Here is an 11,934-nt window from a genome sequence, read left to right as displayed (position 1 = left end):
AATATTTTATTAGAATAAAAAGAACAATAGTCAAAGCGTTTATTTCTGAATATCTTTAAGCAAATGATTGCAAGTTAGAGCAACCATTGTTTTTTAGAAGCATTCCCATTTCATATTCAAATGAGATCCATTTAGTTTTCAGAAAATGGTTGTAAATGAAATAAAAATGTTAAGCAAAAAGCGTAATGTTAATAAATCTTAGCGAAAATAGTATTTGATCTCCTTATAATCCAGCATTTCACTCTGCCGCATCTTACAAAAAACTTTTCGATCCTAAATGCATGTGAATTAGATAGTCAAATTTTGCCATAACTATACGGTAGACCACATATATGAATTTTTTTCAGAATTTAAATAATCTTTTAATCGAATAACTTTTTACTCAAAAATTAATCTAAAATATATTATTTCATCTAACATGTGGTCTAATACTAATCATAACTAAAATCTATTTGGTCTATCCGAAAACCTATTTCTATAGAGTAAATTTATACTTCAAAAAAAATCTAATCTAATAAACCTTATTTAGTCTACCGTGATAATCATAATTAATTAGCACCTAAGTCATTACACAAAAAACAATCTTGCTGATTTAATTTTTTGCTAAAAACTGATCTAACAAATCTTATTTAGACAAACATTAGGAGTAACGTAATTATCTTAATTAACTTCTTATTTAGGCACATAAAAACTATTTCGCTAGATAAGCTTTTCTTAGTATTTTGGCTCTTAAATGTTATGTTATTATTCGCTATAAAGGGGGAGAGGGGACTAGCTATCACCTCCTACATCAGAAAGCCTTCAGATGGTATTTTATCAGTGGTCTGCGCAGACTATTTTACAAGTGAACCAGTAGTGCGCATGAACCCAAATTTTATTTTAAAAGTAATAGAGAAATTTATCATATATATTTGAGAATTGAATCTGTAGTGATTGACAAGTGAATAAGACAAACCAATCATATTCATAAGTTAAACAAATTTTTAGACATATATTTGCTACCACTTTCTTATTTTTACTAGATTTTCTATTAAATGGCTCTTTCGTAAATAGGTTTGCAGTAAATGGTAGTCAGATCGGACTACTTATAAGATACCATGTGGAGACTTTCAGTTGTAGGAGGCATTGGACAGGCGCGGGCAATTGTTATTAGTTTGCTGAAAAAGCTTATGAATTATTATTTAAAATAAATCTATTCTATTTTTTCAAAACTTGACAGTTGATCTTCATGTTGAATGATACGTAGGCTAATTTTGAGGAAACTTTTTTAAATAATTTCTTCCCTAAAAAATACAGTCGGTTTTGTCAATACTAACCCCTTGTCATTACATTTTACACATCTTGTCATTACATCGGACACATCTTAAAACTTATTATTTAATCTTTTGTTACTTTTTTGAAGAAAAGGTAAATAAAGTTTAATCTAGTGTTAGTCTAAAAAAACAAATTCTTAAGTAAATAATCTTAAAATACTTTACAATAAATATTGTAAAAACACTAATAAGCTAATGCAAATCAACTGCTCTTATTTCAGCGAGAGATTGTTCTTAAATATTTAAAGTGGTATCAAATGTTATTATCTATAATAATTTATTTTTGGTACAATTAAGCTTATTTACAATAACTTGGCCACCACGATACATTAAACATTAAAACAAAAATTTGAGACCCCACAATAATCTAAGAAAATAACCAAATGGTACAACCTTTGCTTACATTAATTATTATTACACCTGCAACTATAAACATTAATCTACCTCTGTAAATGTATAAATATTACATCAGTGTCCTCGCAATACGTATATATCAATAGTGGTAATAAAAATAAAACGAAATTCAATCACTTAATAAATACTTCCTCACAGCTATTCGTTATTTTTCAGAGAAAATATATCTGTATAAGGACTGCGCCCTGTTAAGCATTTAAAACCTTCTTAGCATTAGCGTAAATTTACTAAAACTAAAATACTCTTTAAAAAATAAATCCCAAGAAAATAAATCCCAAGAAAATAAATCGGTAAGATATTACCAAATTAAAAACTTATTTGCTTCAAAAATATATAAATAGGAAATAACAGTTAACATGTTTCAAGCACTCGAAAACACATTCCCATTTCCAAGAGTAGCCAGACGACAACAGAACAAAACAGAAATAAAAGTGACGGCAAAACAAATGTGAAATAAAAAATTAAAGTTCTGCAATGGAAAAAAAGAGGGAAACAAAAATTAGAAAAACCACAGTAGCCGAGAGAAGGGAGAAGAAATGAAAAACAGAAAGAGAATTCATTTGTTTCTCACCTTTTTTTCCATTTTCGTTGGCAACGTTGAGTTTTATAGTTCAAATCACTTTTGTTTCTTCTCATTCAAGTCTGACAAGTCTTGAAAATATGCGTCCGTTTTTGAGTGCTTGAAATGCGTCGACTGCTATTATATTACACTGATTTTATATATTAACCAGAAAATTATATAGTTAAAGCCTATTATAAACGTTATTTCCTTACACTTCGACTGTTCGGCTAAAATTGCTCTAGTTACTCAGAAACGGCCCTGAATAGCTTTCAATAATTCATCGGATCTTACATGAGTCAAAGACATAAGATAATAACCTTACTTGATAAAAAAATTTCATTTGTTTCATAAATATGCAAACTAAAAATAATTGTCGACATGTTTCAAAAGCTCAAGAACAGGCCCCTATTAAAAGGCTTGGCAGACGGGAATTAGAAGAAACAGAACTGATTTGAAATATAAAACGTAAAGCTGCCAACAAAAAATGGAAAAATAAAGGTGGGAAACAATACGAGAAAAACCATAATAACCGAGAGAGAAAAAAGATGAAAAACAGAACAAAACAAAAAACACAGTAGTCAAGAGGGGCAAATCAGGATAAAATGCATTTCCCCGCGCTATGATGAGGTACTGAGGAACTAATATAAAGAGTGAAAGAATCAGCATTCATACGAATAGAACAAAATTTCAGGGTATTAAGATGGGATGATGTGACTATAGAGTGGAAATAATTTTGGCATTGTCGAATATATCCCCAGATTCCAACTAAGAGTAGCAATTAATGAGTTTTCGAATTCTTGATAACGGACATATCTATCGTGTGCCTAGAATCTAAATTTTAAATTGCGTCTAGTTCGATCGATTGTATTTTCAAAATCTTTTTTTTTTTCCAAATCGCTATGAGCTTTAATGAGCTATGAGTCTCTATGAGCTTCAAATCTGTGACATTTTGCGTGGCAATTAGACAGATTCATGTGTAAATAAAATAAAAAATAATCTCGAATCTCTGTAGGGAAATAATCAAGGCTGAGTTGGAAATTATTTCGAAGCTTATCGGCCAAATAACAAATAGCCACCATCATGCATTTATTGAGGATGATGTTTAAAAGGTAAGCGATATGCTTTTACGCACTTTTTTTCTATATAGGAAATAAAAATTAAAATATTGTTTCCTAGTATGAATCTTTCATATTTTAGTATCGAGATTATAACTTTTCATTATTTTGTTCCCCGATTTTTTCCGACTATTTACTTATTTATTTTGCAAATGAAATTCTTAAATACTTTGTAAAATATTTTTTCATAATCTTTATCTTCTAANTTAGATCAAAAGTTCAACAGTTAGATTTTTCACGCAGTGTACATAGAAGAATGTTTAAGTAGTCCAAATAAGTCAACCATCCCCTGTAACTTGCATTTAATTGTCAGTAATTCTACACTGATCTAGAACAAAGAATCATCCATATTTAGCAAGTCTTTTGTAGATTAAGTCGTTCTCTTTCGCCTTGCATAGAGATATTGCGATGTTCGTGTTTTATGATTCGCGTAATTTATTTTTCTGTCTCTCGCAGTTCTTTTCTTCACACCCATGAATATCTTACTTTGGAGCAGCCGAAACATTTATAATGATTTAGTCAAATAAATTGAAAGAGCAATGGTAGTGGATAGAATGATTGTTGCAGACGCAAGCGAAATAATGGTGTGAAAATTTAGGTGTTAAAAATTGATATCTACTTCTACTTCACTAAATAAAGTTACGGTTATGGTGATCATTCTGTTGCTAAGCCTATTATTTAGACTCATATTTTAACTCGGTGAACGCTAAAGCTCACGTGATTTTTTTAAAGATAAAAATCACATGAAATTTAATTATTTTTATTCTTTCAAATCAATAGAATTTAAAGAATTATCAATAAATTGAATCAGTCAAGTAAATTAAAAGAGGAAAGCCAGTGGATAAAATGGTAGTTGTTGTATCACGAAACGACACAACGAAGTAATAGTGTGAAACACAGAGAAATATATTAAGAATTTCTTCGGTAATGATAGAGCATATAAAAAGACGATGCCTTCTTGTTATCGATGCACGTCAAAATGACAACAGCTGCCCCAAACGGTTTTAGCGCCACTCTACTGCAAATAGCTGAACTATCATTTAGATAGATGAATTTCTAGTATTATTTTTTTATTTAATTTATCAAGTTTTTTTTTAATAATTTCTTTGATCATTTGTATTTAGTTCCATAAAAGGCTTAGATGTTATGTAGTTAAGGCTTAGATTATATGTCATTTGTAAATGAGGACAAAAATACATTTCGCTAAGTAAATCACGATTTATTTTAAACTTTTTAATTTCTCACTATTTTTCATGTTATATTTATATCAATGCTGAATAATAAGATACATATGTATATGTTACCGGCAAAGTTTGGAATCCGGCATTCTATAGAATGCCTAGGCATTGTATAGAATGCCTGAAACTAGCCGGCAATGTATAAAACGATTTATATTTCACACATTTCCTAGGCATTCTATAGAATGCCAAATGAGAAACCGGCAAAGTATAAAATGCATCTCCAATTCGTCAAAATGTAATTCAAAAATGACAAATTCAAAACGTCATTCAAGCCTGCCATGTTGCAACAAGTTGGTTCATTTCTTATTTTTTATATGAAAATTTTGTTTCCCTTAATAGGAAAGGCCTAAGTTATGTTTTGCACAACTTTTTATTGTTCTTTACACATTTTGAATAAATGTTTTTTAATGGCACTCTCAGTATTTTGTCAGAATAGCATTTTTTTTTTTTTTTTTTTTAGAAATGCATGTTACTGTGAATGACCGAAATCTGGAGAATGTCGACTTTCACCGGTGAATGTCAACAATCACATAGTCACTTTGGTGAATCTCCAAAATATTTATTACATCCGATTTGATATTAATTTATTCGTGTATATATTTACATTTACTCGATATTTTAATACTTACTGACGATAGATTACATTTATTCAATATTTTAATACTTACTGACGATAGATTAGAAGAAACATCAGTGTTTAGAGTATCGGGCATTTATATACCGAGCAATGGCACTGGACCTTAAAAAAATATCAGTGTAGGGTATACCGGGCAGTGGCACTTAACTAGACCTAGTATGACTACACCTTTGGTAAATGTCCAAAATATATACTAGGTCTAGTTAAGTGCCACTGCCCTGTATACATTTCCCCGGTATATCCTACACTGATGTTTTTTTAAGGTTCAGTGCCACTGCCCGGTATGCATTTGCCCGGTATATCCTACACTGATGTTTTTTTAAGAATCAGTGCCACTGCCCGGCTTACATTTGCCCGGTAATTACAAGGAAAACAAAGCTTCGGGTTAGTAAAACTATAATCAGACCAACCGTTATTTATGGATCAGAGACATGGACTTCCAGCCCAGAAACAAGAAAAAAATGCTGATTACCTGAGAAATAAAAATTCTTAGAACTATTTTTGGACCTGTCAAAGAGGGTGATCTGTGGAGAAGGAGATATAATTCCGAAATTTCAAAACTATTTAAGGAAAAAGATATAATCAATTATGTAAAAGCAGAGAGAATTCAATAGCTAGGCCACCTTGAGAGAATGGAGGAAAGCAGAGACACTAAGAAGATGTTCAAGGGGCAAAGGAAAAGAGGAAGGCCGGCCAAGAAATGGTTTGACGAGGTGGAGAAAGACCTTAATCTAAAGGTCCGAAACTGGAAACAAAGAGATAGAGACAGGCGATTCCAAAGGATTCCAAAGAGCTAGAGACAAATTGTTGGTGAGGCCATGGTCCAGCATAGACAGTAAATCCAGGGAGTTAGTTAGTAAATTTTATAAAAGATCAATTTGATCAATTCCCATTTTTTTAAAAGGCACGTTTCGCGCTATGTAAAAAATTGAAAATAAATGTTTCTCTTTCCAAAATAAACACACATCATTATTCATACATCATTAATATGTCATCAAAACATTTATCATTTTAATTTAAAAATCCTACTATATAAAAAAAATGGTGCGTGGAGTCCCTCCGCGCGGAAGAAGTTAAACTTCGTAACCTGCGACGTTAATTGTAGAAGAATCAGCAGTCGTAGAAGGGTCACTAGTTCTATTCAACGACTCCTTTTTCTGCTCCGCTCGCTTCCGTGCTCTCACGGTAATATTGTGCATTTTTCCATCGTGGACCTCTTGAACCTGTGAGTACTTGTGGTTGCCTCATCGTCTCGCCACGGAAAATGTATTTGTATTAATATTGTATGTGAATGCGTCATAATGTAATTTCAAAAGAGGAAACCGAACAATCAATTGATATTCACAGGAGACGCACCTTGACATAACCTTAAATCTAAGGCTCCTATACTATCATAAATATTTTTTGAATAACAGATATATTGAATCAAAATCAATTTATAGAATATGTTAGCCTCACCAATGAAAGGAAATAATGACATATGCTGTACAGCAGTCAATAAACTTAATTGTGTTAATTAAAACATCGCACTATATTCTCGATACATTTCCGATTCGGTAACATTGAGTTGACTTAGCTTTCAAAAACGTTTTATCTTATTTATGTATTTTTAACCTTCACACTCACAAGCAAGGATGACAATTAAGATCTGATCTCTTAATTGTCAAACACAAGATTTCTTTTTTTATGTTTTTAGAACCTCCTTATTTACTCATTCGTTAACCTGCCGTAACCTGAATAAACATTTTTTTGCTTTGTTAGAAAATTAAACATTTTTACAGAATACATATTTTATAAGCATAATTTTACAGAAATAATTGCTCTAAAAATTTGGTATCAAATTTTTTAGCAAGTTAATGTAATAATAACAGTTCTAATGTAGAAAAAAATGCTTCTTAATTATTTCATACTGAAGATCTGATTGTTCTTCTGTTAATTGGTTGAATTGGTCTGTGATTACCAGTTATTGTGCATTCACTGATTTCCACCCCATTAGTTTTTCCTTCTGAATAAACCTGCCGGAATTCAAGAAGCTGCAAAAAAAATTTAAATAAGTGAAAGAAGTTCTTCAGTAAATATATGAAGGCTGAATGCACAAACAGCAAATGTCAATGTTTGCTTAGCATGCTCGAATTACCTTAGAGACTAACGCAAACAACTTTTGTGATTTAAAAAGAATGAGAAGAAAATAATAATTCTAAAACTATACTTCTGTGTTATAAAGACAAATTTATTTTCTGTATTACTTTTTCAAAAATTTCTAAATTTATATTGGAAATTTATAGAGAGAAAAATATTAATTTTTCACTCTAAATATTAGTTTTTTACTCTTTTAAAGGATAAGATTGCACTGGGTAAAAACTTTTATGCAAGTACTTGATTTTACTTAATTCGGGAGTAGAGAATTCTAACCTGAAATTAGCTTTTGCTCCTAAAGCTGCAAATTTTTATCGAAATAATATTCTCAGTTTGGTTTGTGTTTTGTACAAGTTTATGAAGAAATGTACAAGTTCATAAGGAACGTACAGGTTTGCATACATGCATACACTTGTCTATTTCTTTGAAAATAACACTTAAGGCAAAAAATATATAACCTTAACGTATTACATCATAAACTGCAATGCATTATCACCTTCTTCTTACCACTCCCTACGAAGCAGAGAAGTGGGGACATTTAGTATTCACTCGAGTGAATTTTGAAAAATGCTGGTTAGGAACCGATTATTGAATTGCATAAAATTTGTAATTTGTTGAAAGAAACCGGTTGCAACTTTCAAGTTCAGTTCGAAAATCTCATGCAACAGAAAACAAAAAAAAATTGTGTCTCTAATAAACTATTTCATTTAACACGTTCACACGGGGAAAAGAGAAAATACTGGTAGAAGAACTATTTCAATATTAGATAATAATCGAGAGGAGTTAATCTATTCTCAACAATAACAATTCACTGCAGGGAAATATCTTACGGCGAAGAAGCAATTCAATATAAAAATTGCGTCCGTTAAAAACAATTGGTAGTTATGGATTTTTATTATTCCCGGAAAAAAACTAAAAAATGAAATTTATAGTTACCAGTTTTTACTCCGGTGCGCTGCCAAGATGAGACAATCTAGCGTGACCCACCAGTGGGTCACCCCGGCGTGAACATGTTAAAGCTTGTTTACCGGAGGGAGTAAAGTAACCATGAGTACCACAGAGTCACTGTGGCATTCAAGGTTACTCGAGTGAATTTTGAGAGCTGCAATCTGAGAAGTATGGTCAGGAGAGCGGACGAAAGCTTGGACCCCACAATGTTAATTTTACTTTTTGTGTATTTAGCTTTATCTCGAGAACGCTTCAAACGAATTGAAAATTTTTTGTCTACAATTATGTAATTCGTTTATCCAATGGTAATTCTCTGCAAAAAAAATAACTTTTAGTAAGTGTTAATTATTTTTTATAATTTTTTTTTTGAAAATAGTCGAAAAATTTTTGAATTTTAATGTTTCCAATTTTTTACGTTATTTTAAAGAATGTAATTTTACATGGTAAAATACAAAGCTTATGCGAAATCGGTAGAATAGTTCGTAAAAAAGTTGAATTTTAGAAATTGAAATTTCGTATTTTTAAAATTCGATTTCCGAGGAACTATTTGACTCAAATTTTGTATTCGCCAAAAAAATTACATTCCTTAAAATGACACAAAAATGTGTATACCTTACCATTCAACATCTTTCCGACCATCATTAAATAAAATAACAAAAAAATACGCAATAAAAGTTACTTTTTGCATAGAATTATCTTTGAATAAAAAAAAAATTTTAATTGTGGACAAAAATGTTTTAATTCGCTTTAAAAGTTCTCCAGATATATAGCGAAATTCACAAAAAGTAAAACCATCATTAAAGGACCAAACTCTCCTGACCACATTATTGAGAACATATTTTCCAGATTTGGTCTAACCGTATCCGTAGATCGTAACCGTATCCGTATGGTAAAATCCGTATCCGACGGAAAAAAGATATGTTTATTCAGAGAAAATATATTTTTGTGTCGAATTTCAGAACTTAAAATATCGTTCTCACCAACTAATTAACATATTCGAGGTCACCCCCTTGAACCTAAAGATCCAATTATTGGATCAAAAGTTATTCAGGATGGTCCCTTTATTTCTTTGCGCACTGTACATTTAAAACGTTAAATTTTTACCGTCATCTCAAACATTTGAAGTGCTTGTAAAATATTTTTTTCAGTTAGTAGTGACTGAGACAAAATATTTCAAAACATATAGAATTTTTCGTATGATTTATCAGATCTTTAAGATACGACTCTTCGTCTATCTGAATTATCAATCCCCTCCCCTATATGTGAAAGACGGCCAATCTGTAACCTTTATAATCTATCACAAAAATTTTAAAAAGTGAAGAAAAAAAAGGAAAATTTGTTTCACAATTTCAGTTAATTCCTAATTTAATTTCCTTGGCGAAGCTTGTTCATGCTCTCTGTGGTATTAGGTACTTGAAAAAATTTCAATTTTCTATTTTCCTTTAAGGTTTGAACTTTCATTGTGACCATCTTCCGATGGTCCCAATGTGGATTTGTATGGAAAACAAATGCTCATCCATTTTTCAAATTAAGAAGATAACTGCAAATGCTTAAAAATTGTAAATATTTGTTTAATTGGCTAAACTCAACTAATAAGCTACCAGTAACTTTTCATAAATCAAAAATATATAAAATTTTGTTTGTGATTTCATCATTATAAAGTCAGCTAATACATTTTAATATTTCAGATTACCGGAAATGCCACGGGCAATTTAAAATTCATGACATTAATTCAAGAGATTAAAATATGCAACTTCTAAAAGCGTGGTTTTTTTCATTATCCCATAGAAGGTTTTTTTTTTAATATGAATATTTCAAATGTAAGTAATAGTGTAATGAATTAAATTTCTAACGCTACTTGCATTTTTTATCTGCAATTCATATGATACATGTGAAGTATTAAAATGTTCAACTATAGTGAAGCATGAAATTCCAGAGCTGCCAACTACTAAAATACAACTGCAAAATATCATGTGGAGTTGTAGGAAATTAAAATCTAAAGTTCTCAAAGATTTTGGTAATTTTAGCAAACCTCACTACGAAAAAGTTTGAATGAAATGCATTTTATACGAGCTTTTAAATTATTTAAAAGTAATGATGTAAGAAATTAATTTTAAAAAAAATAAAGAAAAAAGGAGCCATACATTAACTTTTTTGAAGGCCGTAGTAAGTATACTTACCAAATTTACCTTTACTAGAAATAAAGGGCACGTTAAAGGGTTAATCCTACCACGAAACGGAAATTTCCTAAAAAAGCGAAACAAGCTGCCAATCTTGAGATTCAATAGTTTGCTGTATAAATAATAAAATTAAAATTGATTGATTCAAATTAACTACTTTTTTTTTCAAATCATGGTATACCTGCAAGATTCCAATTCTAAGAGGATTTTTGCAAACTGTCCAGATAACTCCTTCATCGCATCCAGGAGTTGTCAGAGAGCCATCGTAACGATAGTAAGAGCAACCATTTTCAACCAACTTATTCAAGTTGATATCACCTTTTACATCTAATTTTGTACCCTTATACAGAAGGAATTGCAGCATATCCGAAATGGGTTGCATGCCAGTGCTGTTCAAAATGGATAACTGAAAAAAAAATCATTGAGTAAGTTTGAAATTTCCTACATGGTAATCAACAAGATATTTCGATTTATTACTAATTCAAAAAGCTTCTTAACGCTGTTTTTTAAAGCTCTGTTGCCAAAAAAAATTTTGAAAAAAAAACATAGTTTAAGTACACTTGATGCAATGCGATGCAATCCTTACACTTGATGCAATGCGATGATTTTAAACTACAGTAGGAAACCGATTATCCGGAACGGTCTGGACAACCGCTATTCCGGATAACTGATTTTTCCGGTTTTCTGAATCGCTACAAAAAGCCGTTTTTTTATTGTTAAACACAACTAAAAAAAATAATAAAAATTTGGAAATAATCTTAAAAATAAGAAAAAACGATGAAGTAATACACTAATGATTATTTCCAAAATGATGGTAAGGTAAACATCTTTAAAAAAAGAAAGAAAAATCGTAAAATCTTATGAGGAAAAAAAATTAAAAAAAAAAAAATTGCGAGAAAATTTATCGAATTTCGTTCCGGTTTTTTGGTTTTCCTGTTTTCTGATTTCCGGATAACGGGTTCTGTACTGTACATATATAATCTTACAGGGAAAAAATTTTCTGGGCTTTAACCCTTTCGCGCCGACTGTCACAAATACGTGACAGCATAAAACCGTATCAATCAGGGTAAAAATTTAAAACTGGTAATCAAAGTATTTCTTTAGCAGTTTATTTGTGGGTGGAGTTATAATTGTTTGATTTATTTATTTCACCAATACTTTGTTCAGAATAAAACTATTTAGTTATACTTTGAATTAACGTTGATTATATATATGACTAGGAGGCTTGGCCCCCTGCTCGCTAACGCTCACCAACCCCCGGAACTGCTTTCGCAGTTCATTTCGGATTGCTTCGCAATCCAATGCTCGCTTTGCTCACTCATTGGATACGTTCTTAACGTCAAGCTTTTGTATACTTTCTTGAATACTGAAATTCCGAAAACTTTTCA

The 11,934-nt window shown here is 30.9% G+C and overlaps 1 protein-coding gene across 1 annotated transcript in view; it reads right to left on the bottom strand.

Moving 5' to 3' along the window:
- Positions 1 to 7,186: 7,186 nt before the first annotated feature.
- LOC107450528 (carbonic anhydrase 2-like) overlaps positions 7,187 to 11,934 on the bottom strand; it is a 41,480-nt gene continuing 36,732 nt past the window's right edge. The window contains exons 4-5 of the mRNA XM_071185762.1: positions 10,728 to 10,956; positions 7,187 to 7,315 (exon numbers count right to left, since the gene is read on the bottom strand). Of these exons, the coding sequence (XP_071041863.1) occupies positions 7,187 to 7,315; positions 10,728 to 10,956 (358 nt within the window). The remainder of the gene's footprint in view (positions 7,316 to 10,727; positions 10,957 to 11,934) is intronic.

This window comes from Parasteatoda tepidariorum, chromosome 9 (assembly GCF_043381705.1).
Source record: "Parasteatoda tepidariorum isolate YZ-2023 chromosome 9, CAS_Ptep_4.0, whole genome shotgun sequence".
NCBI lineage: Eukaryota > Metazoa > Arthropoda > Arachnida > Araneae > Theridiidae > Parasteatoda > Parasteatoda tepidariorum.
The sequence above is the reverse complement of the archived record's forward strand: the minus strand, read 5'-3'. Positions and strand labels throughout refer to the sequence as shown.